Source organism: Hipposideros armiger, unplaced genomic scaffold, assembly GCF_001890085.2.
Source record: "Hipposideros armiger isolate ML-2016 unplaced genomic scaffold, ASM189008v1 scaffold_482, whole genome shotgun sequence".
NCBI lineage: Eukaryota > Metazoa > Chordata > Mammalia > Chiroptera > Hipposideridae > Hipposideros > Hipposideros armiger.
This window is the reverse complement of record NW_017731832.1, coordinates 1,013,119-1,034,063: the sequence shown is the minus strand read 5'-3', so window position 1 is coordinate 1,034,063 and position 20,945 is coordinate 1,013,119. Positions and strand designations below refer to the sequence as shown.

Sequence of the window (20,945 nt, the reverse complement as noted above, 5' to 3'; positions counted from 1 at the left end):
ACGGTAGCCCATGGCAACCCACTGCCACAGAGGCTGCAGCCTACGCCATGGCCGGCGACTCACGGAAGTCCAGCTCCAGGTTGAGCCGCCATTCAGCATCTCAGCTGAGGAGGGCAGCGTCACTGGCCCTCATATGTGGGATCCGAACCGGGGCCCTCTGGCGTCCCAAACCAGTTCCTAACCATCGCGCCACTTGGCCGGCCCTATGTGTCTGTTTTTCTGCCAATACCATGCTGTTTTGATTATTGTCACTTTGTAGCATAATTTGAAGTTAGGGAGTGTGATACCTCTGGCTTTGTTCTTTTTCTCAGGATTGCTTTGGCTATTTGGGGTCCTTTGTAATACCATACAAATTTGATAATTTTTTGTTCTATTTCTTTAAAAAATGCCATCGGGATTTTGATAGGGATTGCATTAAATCTGTATATTGCTTTGGGTAATACAACCATTTTAACTATGTTGATTCTTCCAATCCATGAACATGGAATATTTTTCCATTTCTTGGTGTCTTCTTCAGTTTTTCTTGTAGTTTTCAGTGTATAGGTCTTTCACATCCTTTATTAAGTTTATTCCTAGGTATTTTATTCTTTTTTGTTGCCATTGCAAAAGGAATTGTTTTTTTCTGAAATTTCATTGTTAGTATATGTAAGAATGCAATGAATTTTTGTACATTGATTTTTGTATTCTGCATCTTTATTGTATTTGTTTATTGTTTCTATTAGTTTTTTGGTGGAGCCTTTAGGGTTTATGGGCCTTTATTATGTTGAAGTACTTTCCTTTTATACACATTTTTACTAAGTGTTTTAATCATAAATGGATGTTATATCTTGTCAAATGCTTTTTCCTGCATCTATTGGTATGATCATATGATTTTATCCTTTATTTTGTTTATGTGGTGTATCACATTGATCGATTTGCATGTTGAACCATCCTTGCACCCGTGAAATGAACCTCACTTGATCATGATGTATAACCTTTTTAATGTATTGTATTCAATTTGCTAGTGTTTTGTTTAGGATTTTTGCATCTATAGTCATCAGAGATATTGGTCTATAGTTTTCTTTTTCTGTGTTATCCTTACCAGGTTTTGGTAGCAGGATAATGTTGGCCTCATAAAATGAGTTAGGAAGTATTGCCTCTTCAATTTTTTGGAAGAGTTTGAAAAGGACAGGTGTTAAATCATCTTTGAATGTTTGGTAGAATTCACTAGTGAAGCCATCTGGATTTTTACTTTTTGGGAGGTTTTTGATGATTATTTCGATTTCCTTACTGTTGATCAGTCTATTTAGATTTTTCCAGTTCTTCATGATTTAGTCTAGGAAGGTTATATATTGCTAAGAACTTGTCCATTTCTTCTAGGCTATTGAATTTGGTGGCACATCCTTTGTATTTCTATGGTGACCACTGTAACTTCTCTTTCATTTCTGATTTTGTGTCTTTTCTCTCTTTTCCTTAGTGAGTCTAGCCAGGGATTGTCAATTTTATTAATCTCTTCAAAGAACCAGCTCTTGGTTGCATTAATTTTTTCTATTCTCTATTTCATTTAACTCTGCTTTAATTTTTATTATTTCTTTCCTTCTGCTGACTTTGGGTATCATTTGTTCTTATTGTTCTAATTTAAGATGTAATTTTAGGTTGTTTATTTAGGATTTTTCTTATTTCTTGAGATAGGCCTGTAGTGATATAAACTTCCCTTTTATTACTGCTTTTGCTGTATTTGATATATTGTATTTCCATTCTTATTTCTGTGTATTTTTTATCGCTTTTTTTTTTTAATTTCTTCTTTGACCCAGTCGTTCTTTAATAGGATGTTGTTTAATCTCCATATATTTGTGGCTTTTCCCACTTTCTTTTTTGCAGTTGATCTCCAATTTCATTGTGGTCGGAGAATATGCTTAGTATGATTAAAGTCTTTTAAAATTTGTTGAGGCTAGTTCTGTGTCTGAACATATGGTCTATCCTTGAGAATGTTCCATGTGCACTAGAGAAGAATGTGTTCTGGTGTTCTGGGATGACAGGTTCTGTAAATGTCGATTATGTCCATTTGGTCTAATGTGTCATTTAAGACCAATATTTCCTTACTGATTTTCTGTTTGGATGATCTATCCATAGCTGTCAGTGGGGTATTTAGGTCCTCACCTATTATTGTGTTTTTGTCAGTTTCTCCCTGTAGTTCTGTTAGGAGTGGCTTTATGTATTTTGGTACTCCCTGATTGGGAGCATGTATATTGATAAGTGTAAGCGTTAATGTCTTCTTGATGTATTACCCCTTTATCATTATGAAATGTCCATCTTTGTCTCTTGTTACCTTTTTTATCTTGAAGTCTATTTTGTCAGATATAAGTACAACTACACCTGCTTTTCTCTGAATGCCATTTCTTGGAGTATCGTTTTCCACCCTTTCACTTTGAGTCTATATTTGTCCTTGCAGTTGAGATGTGTCTCTTGAAGGCAGCATATGGTTGGGTTTTTTTTTTTTATCCAATCTGCTATTCTGTGCCTTTTATTTTTTAAATTTTATTTATTTATTTAAAAGATTTTATTGGGGAATTGGGGGAGGGGAATAGCGCTGGGGAATCAGGGAAAGGGGAACAGACAAGTTGCTGTCCTTTTGTTCTTTGGTCTAGTTGTGGGAAGACATCGCTTCACTGGCGCATGTTGGTATTATCAATGTGCCCCTCCTGGGTGAGGCAGGTCGGTCACTGGCCTCTTGACGGTCACTCATAGCGGCTCATGGCAGCTCACACCAGCTGCAGGACACTCACGCTGGCTGCCGGCCACACACGGTAGCTTATGGCAGCCCACTGCAGCAGGGGCTGCAGCCTACACTGTCACTGGCGACTCATGGCAGCCCAGCTCCAGGTCGAGCTGTTGTTCACCATCTTAGCTGTAGAGGGCGCAACGTGACTGGCCCTCAGGTGGGATTCTAACCGGAGCCCTGCTGCTCAGAGCTGGCGTCCCAAGCCAGCACTTAACCAACGCGCCACTCGGCCGGCCCTACTCTGTGCCTTTTAATTGGTGAACTCATTCCATTTTACATTTAGGGTGAATATTGATATATGAGGATTAACTATAAGTCATTTTTATCTTTTGTTTTCTGGTAACTCAGTGTCTCCATTGTTTCTGTGCCCTTGTGTTTCTGTCAGTTGTTTTAATTTGGTGGTAGTCTATGATTTTTTTCTTGTTTCCTCTTTTTTTATGTTAAGTACCTAAGTTATGAATTTTTTTGTGTGTGTGCTTACCATTAAGTTTATGTAAAGAAAGTTTCATATATACAGTAGTCCTTTTTCTTCTGCATGCATCTTATCTTCATTCCCCTTTGCCAATTCAGACCTTTACCCCCTCCCCTATTATGATTTCGTTGTCACAAATTAACCGTTTATGCTGTGAGCTCATTTCTGAGTTGTAGTAGCTATTGTCTCCTCTCTCTCTCTCTACCTCCTTTATGTTATATTTAAGTGTATACTGCCCTATTGTCTGTCTGTTAGTCATCTTACTCATAGTTTTGTATCCTTTTGTCTTTTTGTTTCAGATAGAATAACCCCCTTCAGTATTTCCTGTAATGCAGGCCTTGTGGTAGAAAATTCCCTCAGTGTCTCTATGTCTGAATGATAATCTAATGGGATTTCCTTTATGGGTTACCATCTTCTCCCTTCTGCCTTGAGAATTCTGTTTGTCATTAGTTTTTGACAGGTTTAATATAATATGCCTTGGAGAAGGTATTTTTGGATTGACATACTTAGGTGTTCTGTTTGCTTCTTGGATTCAAGGATCCAGTTCTTTCCATAGGCTTGGAAAATTCTCATCGACAATTTGTTTGAATAGACTCTTTGTTCTCTTCTCCCTCTCTTTTCCTTCTAGTATACCCATCATTCTTACATTGTTCTTTCTGATAGAGTCAGATAGTTCTTTCTAATGGAGTTATTTTGTTTTTTTCAACTTTGAAGTCTCTCCCTTCTTCCATCTGTGTCATTTCCAGATTTCTATCTTTGATGTCACTAATTCTTTCCTTCTTTTGGTCAACTCTACTTCCTAAGCTTGCTATTTCATTCTTCATCTCTTTTATTGAGGTCTTCAGCTCTAGAATTTCTATTTGGTTCTTTTTTTTTAAAGTTTCAGTCTCTTTCATAGAGTATTCCTTTTGTTAATTTTATTTCTGAGTTCATTAAACTGCCGATCTGAGTTTTCTTTCATCTCATTGACCTTTTTGAGAACCGCAGTCTTGGATTCTGTCATTTAAACAATCTATTTCCATGTCTTTAAGTTTATTTTCTGGAGATTTTAAATTTTCTTTCTGAGCTGCCTTGTTACCTTAGTTGTGCATGGTATTTGATGCATTATTTCTCTGCCTAGCCATTTATGGGAATGAACTCTGCCCCACCCCCTTTTTTAAAGAGTGGTACTTCTTTAGCGGGTTCATCAGGTTTTTCTTTTGTTTTCCAGTAGGTGGTGCTGAAGCACAAGTGTTTTATTTTCTCTTGCACTGCTCCAGCTTCTTGGATTTCTGCTGGGCGGTGGAAAATGCCTTGTATTCCCTGGGGATGTGGGCCTCTCCTCGATGACCAGGTCACCTCGGTCTCAGGGCACCACCCATGAGAGAATGTGGTAGGCAGTGGGTTTCTGAGCCCCTGAAATCATGGCACTGCCCCAGCAGCCAGATGCAGTGTTGCGCTGCCTGAGGTGCCCCCTCTGGGATCAACCTTAATGAGAGGGGGCAGAGTGGGCTGGGAGAGGCTGCTAGTGTGTTTGTGACTTGTGCTCTCCTCCCAGTAATGGCGACTGCCAGACCTGAGCTTCCTCACCTCTGTATCTTCACCCTTCTCTCTGGGATTAGCCACAATGTGCGTCCGCCACTTAGGAGCTGTCTCTTCAGTTCCCAGGGCTGTAGATATGCTTTTTAACCCAACACTCACTGCTACAGTTTCTTTCTTTTTTTCACTGCTACAGTTTCTTCTGTGGCCTGCTGCGAGCTCTGAGAGGGTGCAGAGACCTAGCTGTCCTTTAAATCCAAGTGTGTACTCCTCTTGATATGATCCATACTTCATGAGATTTCCAGATTTAAAATATGATAGACAACAGAAAATTTTGAATTATTTCTACTAAGATCCATTTCCGCTTGGAAGTTCTTATTCCCAATCATCTAGATTAGAAGCACCGTCTGCCAAATGATTTTCCTTCTGTCTCCACTCCCCCCCCCTTAAACACACACATTTTGTATCTGCAGCCCAGACCTCCACCTGGAGACCTCCACCAGAATCATTACTGCCAAAATAGAAAGCCTCCTCTCTCCCCTAAACTGGCTCCTCTTACATCCTTCTTAGTGAAATCACTCTTCGTCCAAGCCAGAGACTCGGGATTCATTTTGAACTTCTCTTACCTCATATGCGTAGTCAGCCGCCAAGTCCAGCTGCTGTTCCCTTCTTGAATCCATCCTCTCCTTTGTGTCTGCCATCACTGCTCCAGTTCAGGCACTGCTCATCTATTTCAATATCATCTTAAGAGATCTCCTGGCCTCCTCAGACATATCTTAATCATTGCAACCAGAGTTATCTGTGTTAATGCAAATCCAGTCATGCCATTTCTCTAAACTCTAGTGCTCTCTGGAACAGGTCCCAGCCTGCCTCTCAGCTCCCCTGTCCATTATTTCTACATCCATTAATACTGGACCATTTATGTTTCACTCCTGTGTCCTTTGCTCATTGACCTTCCTCTGCCTGGAGGTTTTTAAGTCCCTTCCTCCTCGTCGGCATCTGCACAGCTCTTACTCATCCTTTAGGATTTCACTCAGGCGTCCCCTCCAGAAACCTTCCCAGAATGCTCTAATTGCCTCTTCTTCAGGTGCTTGCTTCTTCTGAGGCATATTTTAGTATAATTGTCTTTTTACTCGTCTCCCTCACTACACTGTCCTAGGGCAGACCCCATTTCTCGCTCTCGTAACCGACTGAGCCACTTGGCCGGCCCAGACCCCATTTCTCATTCATCTTTCTTTACTTAGCACCCCCTCAGTATCTAACATCCAATAGACATTACTCATTTAACTGAACCAAACCACCATCAAGGCTAGTTGTCCTAAAATAGGTTTCATTATATTATTATTCTATTGAAGATCCCCTAAAGGAGAAGGTGGCAGAATTTTTTCTGTAAAGGGCTAGCCAGTTATTTTTATGCTTTCCAGATGGTCTCTTGTCACAGATACACAATTGTCACGACTACGCAAGCCAGTACTGTGGAGCAAAAGCAGCCTCAGACAGTACATAATGAATGAGTGTGGCTGTGTTTCAGTATATTTTTGTTTTCAAAAATATGCATCTGGCAGGATTTGTCTTGCATTCCTGCGCTAAAGATGTACTTTGCCTTAACGTAGAGCCCAGGTGGCCCAGGCTGGCATTCATGTCCTTTCTAACCTGCTTCCGCTTACCAGCTGACAAGACCCCCACTGAGCCACAGCACAGTCCTTTTCTAGCAGCTCGTCTCATGGGAGAGGCTCCTCAGACCTTTACTAGAGTCCCTTAACTAAGTATCTCCCACCACAACTCTTTGTCCAGATTCTTCCTCATGGAAATCCATAATTTAGGTATCACCACTTTGGGAAGAATGTTTCTTTACTCCTTCAACCCAGTGAGATGTTTGATTCAAACTAAGATGTTTGAAAGATATTTCTGTCCTAATCATTGTCCTCCCAACCTAGAAGCCTCTTGAGGACAAGCATCAGGTTTCAACTTTGATACCTTTTGGCTAGACCCAGCACTAAGCTGAATGATTTCGCAAAAGTACCTTCCCTCTGTTTTCCCAGGCCCTTCAGAGGGTTGGGGAGTCCCAGGTTCTTGAGTGTGTGTGAATGTTGCCTTTCCAGATGTGGGCTCCCATCCCATGCCACACATCAGCCCACTCCTTTTTCCTTTTGTCTCTGGCAGGACCAATTTGACATGGTGAGTGATGCCGATCTTCAAGGCCTGGACGCCAAAATCGTGGCCCTCGCTGCCAAGGTGCAGCATTTGCAGCAGAGTTGCCGTCACATGGAAGCTGGTAGGACTAGGCAGACCCCGGAGGTGCCTCTAGTGTCAGGGTCAGTCTGAAGGTCAGGAATTCTAAGTGAATGGTTTGCTGACTGCAGTGTTGTCTTGTTGCAGTGAAAACCCCTTTGCTGGCTGCCATAGACATTGCATTATAAGAAATGTATGACAACTCACGGCTTTTGAAATACAAATGGGCAAGACATGCATTTGCTTTCCCTACCACCATTATTAGTAGTGTTCCCACACTTTCTCTTATTTCCTGCTACTTTAACTGGCTACAGCTAACAGTCTGTCAGCCTTGCACCCTACCACTATGGGGGAGGAAAGGAAACTAGAATAAACTGATAATTCTCTAAACCTTAATTGCTCCTGAGCATTTCCAGAATAAGGGGCCCATTCTGGACCGTGTGTGTAGAACCCAGGGCAAGTGGAGGCCCGGTCTCTGCCCTCAGGGAGCGCCCACTGGGAAAGAAAGAATCCCTTCCTTGGGGGTAGCAAGCAACCTCAGGGAGATGTGGTTTCAGAGCTGAAGGAGTTAAACAGTGCCCTGACCACACCGGAGATGCAGAAAGAGATCCAAGAGTTAAAGAAGGAATGTGCTGGCTACACAGAAAGACTGAAGAACATCAAAGCAGCCACCAACCATGTGACCCCAGAAGAGAAAGAGCAGGTGGGTTGGGAGGGAGGGCTGCCTGTGCAGAGGAATGAGGACAAGGGTTGACCCCTGCGGCTACTTTGGGGCTGAGGGCTCAGAAGAACCGGTTTCTGGTCTAGGTGTACAGAGAGAAGCAGAAGTACTGCAAGGAGTGGAGGAAGCGCAAGAGGTTGGTAAGTGAAGAGACTCCAAGGCAGGCCCTGGAAAGTGGCATCCCCCCAGAGAAACGACTGCCCAATCTCGTGAATCTGTCAGTACCAAGGACTGCCCTTCTGCAAAGGCGTCCTTTTGTTTCTTGTCAGGCAACAGAGCTGTGTGATGCAATCCTTGAAGGATACCCCAAGAGCAAGAAGCAGTTCTTTGTAAGTGGTTCTGTCTCCCTTCCTTGCTCCCCTGGGGTTTCATCCAGGGAGGCCTCATTCAGTTGTCTTGCTGCCCTACAGGAGGAAGTTGGCATAGAGACTGATGAAGATTACAACGTCACCCTCCCAGACCCCTGAAAGCTCCTCAGGCAGGACTAGGGGATGGAGACAGAAGTGTTCAGGCCAGCTTTTTGTTGTTTCTGCTGCTTTCCACCTTTGAACACAGCAGTTGGGAGGGGCATAAACCAGAGTATTAGGCAAAGGGAGGCAGCACTGGTTGCCTGGAGTGGATGGTCATACTCACTGCATCGTCCACGTTTCAGTTGCTTGAGCTTAACATTAGACTTGGAACAATGCTAAAGGAAACCATTTGCCAATATTTATTGTAATATAATTTGATACAAAAATATTTAATTTCCTCTGGATAATCAAACCTTCCAGACATCAAACCTGAGGAAGGCAAAAGGGAGCCTGGGGGACAGGGGGACAGAGAGGCTATTATACACAGCATTCAAGGTGCCCAGGGCCACCCCAGACTCTCCTGGGCTCTATATCCCAGGTGGCCTTCACCCTTTCACCCCTCCCCCAAGTCCTGGGACAAATGTAGGCAGCACTCAGATGGTAGCGACCCAGATACATCTGACAGGAAGACTGGGAGTAGTTTTGAGGACCAGTTAATTTTCTAAAATTGTAACTTTAGCAAAACTGTATTGTTGGTATTTAGAAAAATAAAAACTTTAACATGTGGTGCTGTGTCCCTCTTGTCTGTTGTGTAGTGCTACTGCCTGTGGGGACAGAGAGGGCAGGAGCAGGTGGAGAGGTTGTCTCACTGTACTACCCAGAGTGGGGAGGAGGGAGGTGATAGAGTGGGAGGTGAGGGCAGGAACCTGGCAGCCCTGCCCTGAGCCGGCCAGAAAGCCCTGGCTTCACCTTGGGCTGACAGACAGCTCTAGCTTAGGCACGAGGAGGCCTTTCACCCTTCATGGCGCTGGGAGTATTTCCTTTTACTTTTTTCCTCTCGTCCAACTACTACCAAAAGGCCAAACTTGGGTCAATTGTTGCATAGGAGACCAAAACAGAGACAAACAGTAGTTTCCCAATATGTGTAGATCAAGAGCCAAAATCTGAGGCTTACAAAAAAGGGGAGAGGCCAGAAGCTCTCTGGGGTCCCAGAGAGGCCCCTATCCCAAAGACTTCTGTGGGGAGCAGGGGGAAGACTGGGTAGATTCGAGCTCTATGGTCAATATAATAAATTAATCAGGAGCTTTCACAAAACAAATACCCCAGCCCTCCGGAGGATGAGGGGGCCAAACCAAGGAGAAACCAGCTGACTGGCGGATGGTCCAATCTCACGAGCCTAGCAGCTCTGGCCGAGCAGAAGACTCAAGGCCTCTTGTTGGCTGTTCTGCAGGTGCCTACAGCCAGTCAGTAAAGCTGGTTCTTCAGTTGGTGCAGGACGCCGATCACGATCTCCCGTAGGGTCTGGTGGGGGCAGCAGGGAAAGAGATGATGCTCAGGTGAGGGCACAAAGCTGTCTCAGTGACACCTGCCTAGATCAGGTGTGCTCCTTAGCCCCCTGGAAGCAGATGTCTACAGTTTACTTTGCAATGCCCCAAAACAGAATGGAGAAAGGGATGGAGGTGTGGACAGCTATGTGATAAATGCAAAAAAGGTTAATGGTAGACTTTAGGTAGTAGGTATTTGAACGTTCATTGTAAAAATTCTCTTGATGTTGCAGTATGTTTAAAGTGTCTCACAATAAAAATGATGGAAAACAAACAAAGAAAGCAAGAATCTCAGATACAAGTTCAAGCCTCAGAAAAAGCAACCAGGCCTCAAAAGCAGAAGACTCAGTGTAATACTACACCATTACAAATAGTACCAAAAAGCCCTGGGGTGGGGGCCGGGGATCTTTCCAAAAGCCACAGGTAATTCTGCTGCGAGTGACGGGGGCTTACATAATGGGCAGCCGAGGAGTGACCCAAGCGGCCACAACATGGGCTAAAACCAAGGCCGAGCTCAGCCTTGTAGGAGTAAGTACTCAGTCATACTCGCTAAATGAAACCGTAACAGGAAAATCTGGGCTTTAGAAAATAAGGGGAATACCAGAATATTGAAAGTTGTAGAAACACCCTGAAGAAACCTAAGCTGCTACCTGCTCTTCTGAAAATGGCTTGGGCCACTTTGCCTCAGGGCAGGGAGAAGATCCCAGAGCCCGTGACCACTGCTGTCCCATACCTGAGGCTTACAGTGCTCCTCAATCCAGCTGAAGACACAGGCCGACAGCTCCTGAAAGCTGGCCATGGAGATGGAGGCATTGAAGGACTGGAATAGGGAGTCCATGATGCCTTGAAACACGTTGAACTTCACCTGGTCAGAGACCTGGTCCTCCCCCTCATGGGGGTTGTCCTGGTGTGCCTTCACAATCTGCTCGTAGTTCCTGAAAGCAAGCAGGTCGGGGCTAAGGTGCTGAAGCAGCTTTACCAGCCCAGGAAAAACAACAGGGTTACCCTATGTATCCCCCCAGGAAGGGGATTTCCAGAGAGCTTTTGGGATATAGTCAACAAAGCTATAATATTGCTTCTAGGTAAAAAATGGGAGACACATCTTCTCCAGCCTTCCTTTCATTAATCCAGCAGGCCTTTCCAGAGTCTCCTATGTGTTAGGGACTATTGGAGTACAGACTCCTGTCTCTAAGTAGCCACCTGAGAGAGTGAATTATCTGATGTGGCCTGAGTCCCAGCAGAAGCTCTAGTTCCCGCAGCTCAGCACCCTTACACTTTCATGATCTTTAGGGCCATGACGTCCTTGCGTAGAGTGGACACCTCCTCCTCCTGCTTTTTCTTCTCCTTGTGCAAAAACTGGATGTAGTCAATGGCTAGGGTGGGGGTGGGAAGAGGGGGTGAGCACAGAGGACGTCTCAGCCAGAAGGACAAGACTGATTTTGTTTCCCCTTTCCCCAGCTCTCTCGTTACAACCACCCCGCCAGGGCCAGGCTGAAAGTGGGTATGAGGCTAGCCACCTCACAGCCCCACTGGGTCCAACCCCTCCAGTGCTCTCCCCAACCATACTCTTCTGTAGAACGATGGCTTTGCTGAGCTTTTGGGAGCCAATGGAGAAGTCCTGCTGCTGGCAGGTGGGGACGATGGTCTGAAGATCGTCATAGCCTCTCTGTGGAGAAGCAAGAGAAATGGGTTCCTTAATTCTGAGGGGCTAAGGCAAACAAACTGGCACAAAACTTTTCTTCCATGACACCAAGTTCCACGCTCACAAACTAAAAGGTGAGGGGCTGGAAGGAGGGAGGTATTCATGTCCAGGGTAGACTACCTGCCCCCAAGGCTGCTCGGGACTGTCTGATGGGGTTAGGACACAGTGAATCTGGAATATGCAGGGCCCTCCAGTCACCTTGATGGCATCCCTCCTCTTTTGTTCAGCCTGAGTGTGTGCTCGCCGCCGCCGGTCCTTGTAGGACTCCTTGTAGGACTCCTGGTGGTAATCACTGTCTTCGTCATCTACACTCAGAGTTGGGGACGGGAGAGGTCATTCTGGGGCCCAGTGAGGCCCAGCTAGTCCACCTTTCCCTAACTGGAAATAAGAACCTGGTGCCCAGATGGCAGATGAACATGGGAACCTAATAGTGTAGATGAGGTGAAAGATGGTGAGACCCTGCGTCTAGATCTAGGGCTCTAGCACCCCCATGTGGATGGCTGGAGCTTCCTGTCTAGGAAAGATCCTAAAACCATGGTATATCTGAGCCCAGCTAAGTGGGGGGAATGTTGCTGCCTACCGGTGTTGGGGACAGAAAAGGCACTGGTGGAACCGATGCTATTAGCTCTGGACACTACACTTCCCTTGTGGGTGCTTTCTATAAAAAGCCCTGGAAAAAAGAGGCCCCAATCACTAAAGGGTAAGGGGCGAGGGGCATTGCTAGGCCCTCAGATACCTGTGGGCATAATGGCTTCCTGATCCTTAAATGCTGACCCTTCCCCTTCAACCCAAAAGTCAGCCATCCTGGTCCACCACTTCCTGTAGTGCCATGTTGGAATGCTCCTGTCCCCACAGCCTATACTGCTCCACAGACCTACAATGATACCCTTTGGCTCACAAAGTAACATCTGGGCATGAGGAGGGTGAGAAAGTGACCAGCTGTCACTATTTCCATCATTTCCCTGCTCCAGAACACAGGGAACTAGGTGTCACCCTCGGATGCTTCCTGCCCCTGTCCTCCAGGTTCTCCCTCACTGTTTCAGTCTCAGGGACAGTGGACTGTGGTCAGGTGTGGTGCGAATCTATAAGGCTGAAGTAGGAGTGTCACTCCAGAGCTGAAGACAATGTGAGAGGCACTCACCGGGGTCCAGACTGTTGTCACTGTAGGCATACTCCACCTGCGGCACCAAGCAAGAGAGAAACTCATCAGATCTCCGCCCCTGGGGGAAGTCGCTTCCATTCACTCTGCGCGAGTGCGCGCGCGCACACACACACACACACACACACACACACTCTGCGCGTGTACACACACACACGTTCTTTACATCCCTGTGAATTGCGCGCGCGCGCACACACACACACACACACACACACACACACACACACACACACACACACCCGGTGTGCAAGCAACTGAAGGATTCTCTCCCTACCCCCACTCACAGTCAAGACTGGCCAGGCCGTGGGAGCGCCACCTTTTGGCATTATCCCGCCCGCCCCAGTCCACCTCCCCAGCCCTAAACTCCGTCCCCTCACACTCGCGCGCACACGCCTCAGTTGTCTCCCCACTTTGGCACACGTCGGGGGAGAGCTGTCTTCTCTGCAGCCCCGGAGATGGGGTGGCGGTGCTCTGGGGACCGGAAGGACTCCCCTCATTTTCCGGACTCCCTACGTGCACGCGCCCGACTCGCTCTCCCCTCACCAGCGTGCGCGCCCACAGGGCTTGCCTTGACCCAGGGGTCCTCCGGAGAGGCGCCGGTTTCCGTCATCTCAGACTCACAGCACCGGATATCTGCCACCAGGCGGGTCCCCAGCAGCGAAGAAAAGGCGAGGCGCGCCCACGTGACTCAGACCCACCAACCCGCAACTGAAGGGCGGAGGCGGAGCAAGTATGGTGCGCGTGCGCATTCCGAAGACCCCCAACCTGTAGAGTGGGCGGATCCTGGTATTCCGGGTGACGCACGTGGCCTTGGGGACGTCCTCCCTGTCAGTCCCTCCCTTTCCCTTGGGGTAGGCATTCTGGAGTTGCAGCGACAAGCCCGTTCTGTGAAATGGGTTCCCCCTCAAAAGGCTTGTCCTAATAATGTCACAGATAGTTGTGCAAACGACATTGCCAGGCCAGGCCGGCTCCTGGGTACGCCTTTCCCCCAGGCCAGCCTGCCCGCTCACCACGACTTGCAGTCCTGGCCACCTTGTCCTACCTCACAGGCTGCATGTTCTGTGATGGCAGAAGACCGCTTGGCTTGTTGAAGGATGGTCCTCCAACACCCAGCCCAGCGTCTGGCAGGATACTTGTGGAATTAATGCTTTCGAAGAGACTGTAGCTAAGTTATGCTACTTTAAAGAAACTGAGGAGCCTAGAAAGCCTATATAACTTGTCCAAAAGCACACAGCTAGTCAGTGATAGAGCCAAGGCGGGCCTCAGTCTGGCTAGCTCCAAAGGCCATGCTCTTAGCCACTGTACTCCTGGCTTCCAGCTCAGGCCTGGGCCCTGCACTTGTGGCTCAAGTGCCCCAAAGATACCCAAAAACATCCAGGAGCAGGAAACAGACACCATACAGGCATCACCTGGAAGCATTCACCTTTAATTCTGTTACATGATCCAGCGTTTACCCCAGCCCCAGTCAGCTGTAGGTATCAGACACCTGTAGGCAAGAGTGGGGTTGGAATGCCAAAGGGGCCTGCTCCCCCATGAGCCACATCTTCAGTGTTGGCCAAACACCAGCAAGCTAGGTAGGCTTACTGTGTCCACCAGGCCCAGCCCTGCCCAGCTTAGCTCAGAGCGCTCAAGGCCCAAGCCAGGATGAGCATTGAGGCCCCCATTCCTCTTCACCCCTGGATCTTGTCAGCTCCGAGAGGGGCCAATCTAGCCCCACAGAAAACTCATTGTCAGTCATGGTCCTGATGGCGTCTTGGGGATGCGCTTCTGCAGGAGGGCCCAGGCTTTCTCCACCTTTAGGCAGGCCGGAATGTTGGGAAGAGAAGACTGGGTCAGGCAGACACCGACTGGAAACTTGCTCCCCACAACCCAGCCTTTCCCTGGGCACCGACCTGGAGCTGGGTGACATGTGGCTCCCACAAGGTGCTCAGCACCACGTGGCTCTGGTCTACAAGCTGCTGCCCACTCATCTGGCTCTGCAGCCGGCTTTGAGCTGCAGCCTCACTTAGGCCATCCCTCTCCACAATTCGTCGTATAGCCTGTGTGCAGACATGGTATCTGTCAGTCCACTGGCTCAGAGCAGGATGCAGTCTGCAGTGGGGACTGGATGGCAGTGGGGTCTAGATACCTCAGTCTCAGGGATGACAACGGTCCACACCTCATGCACCATGTTCTGCCAGCCAGCTTCAAGGAGCATGGCGGCATCGATCACGCACACATGCTTTCCTGTGGGGAGACCCCCGGTCACTGCCAGCAGCACCCTGCTACTTGCTACCACAGAGCCAATGAAACATAGTCCCTGGGAAAGTGGATGGTCTGGCTTGGGATGGGGAAACTCCCCAGGGAGCATCTGCTTAATTGTGCCCCTTAGCTGCTCCCATCATCCTTTGCACTCACCCTCAGCCACAGCCTGATCCATCTCCTCTCGGGCCAGCTTTGCAATAACTGGCCACATAATGTCCGTGAGCATCTTCAGCTGCTTCTGAGGAGGACAGAGGGAATGGGCAGTGGTTACCTCCCATTGGAGACAGAGCCAGCCCAAGGAAGGAGGGAGTAGATGAATGGGAACTGGCATTCTGAGCCAGATCAGAGAGGTCCACTGGGTCCCAACCCCTGGGTCTATAGCAGCTGAGAACCCTTGCAGAATTGTGTTTACCTTGTTGCCAAAAACCCGGCTGCCCAGAATCTTCCTGTTGATAATGCCATCTTTATGGAGAATATCTGGATGACAGAGACAGAGGACTGGGCAAGACTAGGCCATCTCCTTACTTCAGGCCTCCTCCAGCCCTTTCTAGTTATTACCTGTTCCAAAGGCTTCCACCACAGGCTGGTAGGCGGGACCACCTGGGGCATAGGCGCGATGCCCCAGTTGGTCACTGTCGATGACAAATGCCCCCAGGCCCTTCAGTCGCTGAGCTATTGAGCTCTTCCCAGAGCCACTGATGCCTGTCAGCCCAATCACGTAGAGACACGAGGGGAGCTCTGGACTCTCCTGGGGGTATTAGAGGGAAGCCTGCAGTTAGTAGGGTCTTCGGGCTCATGCTTGGGGTGAACACTTCAGTCTCTACCCTCCACTATTTCCAGCCCACACAAGCAGGGGGAAGGGAGGTAGGACATGCTTACATGTGGTGGCCGAAGCAGGGTTCCCAGCAATCGCTGGCGGAAGCTGGAAGAGCTGACTTTGTCCTCTTCATTTTCCTCGTGGCACAGGTCCTTCAGTAGCTGGATCTGGTACAAGGCAAGCTCTTCCAGGTCCTGAGATAAAGGAAGAGGGGTAAAGAGAGGGAAGGGGTAAGATGAAGAAGGGCAAACACTGACACCCAGCTTGCCCCGTTATCCTCCCCTACTTACTCCAGAGGTAGAGCTTGCCTCCAAAGAGCCAGTTCCTCCTTGACTCTTTCCACCACTTTGAGCCCTCTCTTCCCTCCTCTGGGGTCATGGTACTTTCAACAGCCCCCCAGAATGGCCTTCCCCGTCCCCATCCACTCCCTCTACCAGTATCCCTCAGGGGTTACATTCTCAAGGCGGAAGCGGTTGACGGCCATCCCCCCACGACAGGTCTCCTCGCTGACCACCAGGAACTCCAGGGAGGGGTCAGAGCCCGCGGGCCCATAGGGGTCCAGCAGGGGGATGATATCAAAAGTCAAGGAGGGCTTGATGTCCACCAGGAACTCACTCAGATGTTTCACGCGTTCTGCATAGGGTTGGAGCAGCTCAGGGAGCAACTTGCCTAAGGAAAGAGCCCAGAACAGTGAGATCTTTTTATTGGGGAGGAAGTGTGGAACAGTTTGGGGAAGGGCGTCCTTAAGCATCCTATCTCCAGAGGGGGATGGCAGGAAGAAAGGGCTAAACTGGGCAGTGGTCTGTGACGCGAAAGCTGAGGGGCAGGCAGCGGGCAAACACAACGGTCACTGCAAAGGCTGGCATGTGTCCAGAGAACTTGCAGTGCCAGTGAGCATCAGAGCCAGACAGAGACTTCCAAGAACTGTCATCCCCGAGTTCCCTCTTACTGTCTCTGCCACTACTGCCTACAACTCACTCATCCGTTTATTCCCAGGGTGTCAAACTTTAGGGTTCCTCACCTGGAGAACTTGTTAAAAGTACAGATTCCTTGGCTCCACATTTGGGGGACTCTGATTGAGTGGTGACTAGACCACACAGTGAGAAAGCTGACCTTATTCACTTAACAAAATTTCCTTAGCACCAACTGCCTGTCAGGCACTGTGACATTTGGGAGGGGGTGGAAAGTAATGGATGACCCCACCCTTCCTCAGTCTTCGCATTGGCGGGTGTAAGTTTTGGGGGTCCTCCACCACCCTAATCCAGGGTCTCTCTCACTCACTCTTCAACAGGTCTTTGTCTGCTACTCCCACCACAAGCTGCTCCTGGGCCAGGATACAGGCGACACTGAGCAACACCTTGTGGGCATTGTGCAGGCGATCAAATGTGCCACCCACGGCCCCACGGTGGTAGCCACGCACGGGCTGCTTTGGAGATCTGGCCACGGGGGAGGATGGCCTGATAGTGGAGGGTAAGGGGACATCCAGGGGCTCCACAGACAGCTCTCCAGGCCCATAATCAGGGTATAATAACACTGAAGCCAGTTGTGGACAACAACTGTAACAGCTGGTGGCATAACGCTCTAGCTGTTGCTTGACCGGGTTGTACTGGCTTCCATCCAGGGTCTGGAAGTCAGTCAGCACCACCTCCGGCGGGTGGGCCAGGTTCTGGACTGAGCTGGGCATGGGGGGGAGAAAGGCGCTCTTGGTTCGGATATTGGTCAGCAGGATTCTGACGTCCAGGTGCGTGTGGACGTTGGCGCCAGCGTACAGGTGCGAGATGAAATCGAGAACCTCAAATGTGGCCTGCACGGGGCTGGACTGGGGCTGAGCCGGGCCCTCCAGGTTCATGCCCGGCTGCAGGTGTACATAGAGCGTGTGATTCACCAGCCGGGCCGCCGAGGTCAGGATAGGGGCCAGGCGAGGGGCCAGGGAGGCCAGCGGCGTCGTCAGTACCAGGAGGCCCGACCGGAATACGGCCATGCTGCCTAGTCCTGTAGACAGTCAGGGAGACCAGGCGATGGTAACTGAGGGGAATGTCTGAGGCCGATATCCGTACGGGGCCTTGGACCCAAAGTAGGGGGGCATGGAGCAGGGACGGGGTCTCAGTGCCAGTCGAGAGGACCCCGGGAGAGGGGCCGGGGCTTGGTGAAAGGCGCCTCGGGGGTGTGCTCTAAGACTCGATTTCCTCTTCTCTCAGAGCAGTGAACTCGCTGAACTGAATCGAAATCCTGGGAGAGGAACCTGGACAAGAGCCCCTAAGTCATAGGTCTGGGGGTCCAGAAACCCTGAGCTCTCTTGCTAGGCTGCACCAGGGTCTTCAAAGAATCAAAGGAGGGGACTAAAAGGGGACGCTCAGGCTCGGCTCGATTCCCTACTTACTGAGACCTCCAGGCTTTGGTTCCGCTAGCAACACCGCCGAGGCTTTCCCCCCCTCACCCCGGACGCGACCCGGAAACACTAATTCCGGAACTGCGACTCCGAGCTACGGAACCCAAGAAAGGCCAAAAGCCTCAACTTCTGTTTGGCGAGGGCTTATCGCGAGATTTTTCCTGGGCTGGGACGCGTCCAGGCAATGTGGCCGGGTAGAGCTCGGAGTCTTTGGAAATGGATGAAGTCGTCTTTCTAGATCCTAGCCACGCCGGGACTGGGCAGGGGAGGGCAAGGCGAACTTGAAAGCTCGTTTCACGATGCCCTTCAGACCCTGAGAGAAAGATGGGCTTCAGCCAGGTCACCTAGGAGACAGCGGCACAGGCAGAACACCTGGCTTTCTTAATAAATTGCGGGAACGGAGGTGGGGGTGTTGGCTGGGTAGCGCTTAAATTAGGGCTCAGCGTCCCCGGAGCCCTCCTGGTCCCCCGTAGTCCGAGGATCCTCACATGGAAGGCCACAGGACAACCCTGTACAAGTCACTAGTTCACAAATGGAAAAATTGAGGCCCTGTATGTTTCAGGAACATGTAAGGAAGGTAATGACAGAAGTCATGTTTCGTGGCTCCGTGGCTCCCGAGGGATGCTGAACCCTCCCCCATCCCCCCCCAAAAAACAAACAAACAAACAGTGATGCACCAGTTTGCAGGAGAGAGCACTAGGAGGAGAGCTCTACATGTGAGCTCAGTAGAGCTGCCGGAGGATGGGCTCTAAACGAAGAAAGGGGGCAAGAGCGGGATGCGAGGGTTTACCGTGAAGCAAGTGAGTGCTGAAAAAGCTGGAATCGGTAGTGTCCGTGGGGAGGGGAAGCGAAGTTGCCGTCAGGAAACACTTCAGGCAAATTGTCCATGGAGATCTCAAAAAGGAAGGAAACCAATCTCCAAGATTCCAGTAATGTGCTGTGGTTTATTTTCCCAAACAAAATAAATGCTAACTTTTACATTTAATTATGTGTTTGCTTTTTGTATTCTTAAAGAGATCCCCCAAAGTATATAAGCTTCTGGCCCCACAGAACCTGGATCTGCCCCTGGCGTGAAAGATGGAAAGTTATAGAGCCACAAAGACACTGATGCTACGCTTGCAGGAGACATCTTAAGTTGGATTTTAAAGAGAGGACCAGTTTGGGCCGGCAAAGTGGCGCGTTGGTTAAGAGTTGGCTTGGGAGCGAGAGCTCTGAGCAGCAGGGCTGCTGGTTCTGATCCCGCATGCGCCAGTGACATTGCCCTCTACAGCTAAGATGGTGAACAACAGCTTGGTCTACAACTGGGCTGCTGTGAGTCGCCAGCGACGGCATAGGCTGCAGTGGGGCTGCAGTGGGCTGTCATGAGTGACCGGCAGCCAGCGTGAGCGGCTGTCCAATCACTGGTGACCAGTCTGCCTCAGTGGGAAAGAGCGCAATGATCACAATGTCAACATGGGCCAGTGAAGCAACGTCCTCCACAACTAGACTGAAGAACAAAAGGATAGCAACTTGTCTGTTCCCCTTCCCCCAATTCCCCAATAAAAAAATCTTAAAAAAAAAAGAGGGGACCAGTTTGAAGCAGCAAACTGCAAAGACTGTCGGGAAATGCCCTGAAACATCAGGACACACAGTCTCATATACCTACACTGAATCACTTGGAGTAGAGCTTTGAGAGAACAACTGCTGGTTGACCCTTGAGCTGGACCTGGGCATTAGGAAGCTCCTCAGCCACCAACACCCGTCCTTGGAATGTACGCTCTGTCCACTATTCTTACAGTGGGAGCTGTCTTCAAGGACAAAGTCATGAGAGAGCAATGTGTTGCTGAGGCCATCTGGATGGCATATGAAGTATGACAATTAAGTTTGCGAACTCATCCTAGAAAAACTGCTACATACCTCATTGCTGAATATCACTATGGTCACCTTTGAAGTACTCCCTTGGGAAGCTGTGCATTGATGTTAGCGCCTAGTCCACCCTTGAAACCAATTTTGAACTCTTTTTCTGGAATGGCCATCAGAGCTGTTGCCGTATTACCCGTGATGTCTTGAATGTCATCAAAATGTCTTCCTTTCAATGTTTTCTTTATCTTCAGGTAAAGAAAACCTTTACCTGAAGATAAAGTCATTTCTTTATCTTCAGGTAAAGAGTAGGGAGGGTGTTCCAATACAGTTATTTGTTTACTGGCTAAAAACTCCTTCACAGACAGTGCTATGTGAGCTGATGCATTGTTGTGAAGCAAGAGCCATGAATTGTTGGTGAAAAGTTCAGGTTGTTTTCATCTAAGTTTTTCATGCAGCCTTTTCAGCACTTCCAAATAGTAAACTTGGTTAACTGTTTGTCCAGTTGGTACAAGTTCATAATGAATAATCCCTTTGATATCAAAAAAGTTTAGCAACATCGTTTTGCCTCTTGATTTGGACTGACAGAACTTTTTTGGTGGTGGAGAACTGGCTGACTTCCACTGTGCACTTTGACACTTTGTTTCAGGGTCATATTGGTACACCCATGTTTCATCACCAGTGATAACACAGCCCAAAACATTGTCTTGCCTCTCCAAAAGGTCATGGCAAACTTTGATTCTCCTTTGCTTTTGTTCATCATTGAGCTGCTTCGGGACCATTTTTGCACACACCTTTCTCATGCCAAGATTTTCAGTTAAGATTTTCCTAACTTTTTTTCTGTTGATATTTACTTGGTCTGGTATGCTTCTCACAGTCAGCTGATGATTTTGATACGCAATTCGATGAATTTTTGCAGTGTTTTCGTCACTTCTGCTCATTACTGGCTGCCCTGACCTTCATCAGTGACGCATTCTCTCCCCTCAGAAAAACTTTAATCATTTGTACACTGCCATTTTCTTCATGGCATTATCTCCATAAACTTGGACTAACATGATTTCACTTCCACTCTTGGCAAGTTTAACAAGAAATTTAATGTTTGTTCATTGCTGTAATTCAAGCTCAGACAGTCTTGCTATGGTACACGAAAACGTGCAACAACAATAATGAACGCCACTAGGCAAGACACCACCATATGTCAACACAAACACAGCTGTAAGACGCTGATATACCAAGGTTATGAAATATTACCAAGCT

At 48.4% G+C, this 20,945-nt stretch overlaps 3 protein-coding genes across 9 annotated transcripts in view; 1 reads left to right on the top strand and 2 right to left on the bottom strand.

Annotated features, from left to right (window-relative positions):
* PSMC3IP (PSMC3 interacting protein) overlaps positions 1–8,394 on the top strand; it is a 12,336-nt gene extending 3,942 nt beyond the window's left edge. Inside the window, exons 4-8 of one of the 3 annotated variants that reach the window (XM_019667088.1) lie at positions 6,915–7,026; positions 7,541–7,686; positions 7,791–7,840; positions 7,974–8,033; positions 8,115–8,394. In XM_019667088.1, the coding sequence (XP_019522633.1) occupies positions 6,915–7,026; positions 7,541–7,686; positions 7,791–7,840; positions 7,974–8,033; positions 8,115–8,130 (384 nt within the window). In that variant the 3' untranslated portion in view covers positions 8,131–8,394. Of the gene's footprint in view, positions 1–6,914; positions 7,027–7,540; positions 7,687–7,790; positions 7,845–7,973 lie in introns of all 3 variants that reach the window. The other 2 variants (XM_019667087.1, XM_019667086.1) reach the window with 2 other exon arrangements.
* MLX (MAX dimerization protein MLX) lies at positions 8,392–13,128 on the bottom strand. 4 transcript variants are annotated; one of them, XM_019667092.1, is made up of 8 exons: positions 12,968–13,128; positions 12,382–12,418; positions 11,821–11,910; positions 11,439–11,545; positions 11,105–11,204; positions 10,812–10,911; positions 10,272–10,473; positions 8,392–9,515 (listed from the first exon to the last, which is right to left on the bottom strand). In XM_019667092.1, exons 1-8 carry the CDS (start codon positions 13,007–13,009, stop codon positions 9,459–9,461), a joined length of 735 nt encoding a protein of 244 aa, XP_019522637.1. In that variant the 5' UTR covers positions 13,010–13,128; the 3' UTR covers positions 8,392–9,458. The 4 variants fall into 4 exon arrangements, with proteins under 4 accessions (XP_019522637.1, XP_019522636.1, XP_019522634.1 ...); XM_019667091.1 differs by lacking the exon at positions 11,821–11,910 and having other exon boundaries at positions 12,968–13,103; XM_019667089.1 differs by lacking the exons at positions 11,821–11,910; positions 12,968–13,128 and adding an exon at positions 12,777–12,915.
* Positions 13,129–13,804: 676 nt separating this feature from the next.
* Positions 13,805–17,943, bottom strand: COASY (Coenzyme A synthase). 2 transcript variants are annotated; one of them, XM_019667084.1, is made up of 10 exons: positions 17,841–17,943; positions 16,742–17,452; positions 15,915–16,129; positions 15,523–15,654; positions 15,202–15,391; positions 15,056–15,141; positions 14,797–14,881; positions 14,528–14,625; positions 14,292–14,438; positions 13,805–14,193 (listed from the first exon to the last, which is right to left on the bottom strand). In XM_019667084.1, the coding sequence occupies exons 2-10, from the start codon at positions 17,439–17,441 to the stop codon at positions 14,134–14,136; spliced, it is 1,713 nt and encodes a 570-aa protein (XP_019522629.1). In that variant the 5' UTR covers positions 17,442–17,452; positions 17,841–17,943; the 3' UTR covers positions 13,805–14,133. The 2 variants fall into 2 exon arrangements, with proteins under 2 accessions (XP_019522629.1, XP_019522630.1); XM_019667085.1 differs by having other exon boundaries at positions 15,056–15,120.
* Positions 17,944–20,945: the final 3,002 nt, after the last annotated feature.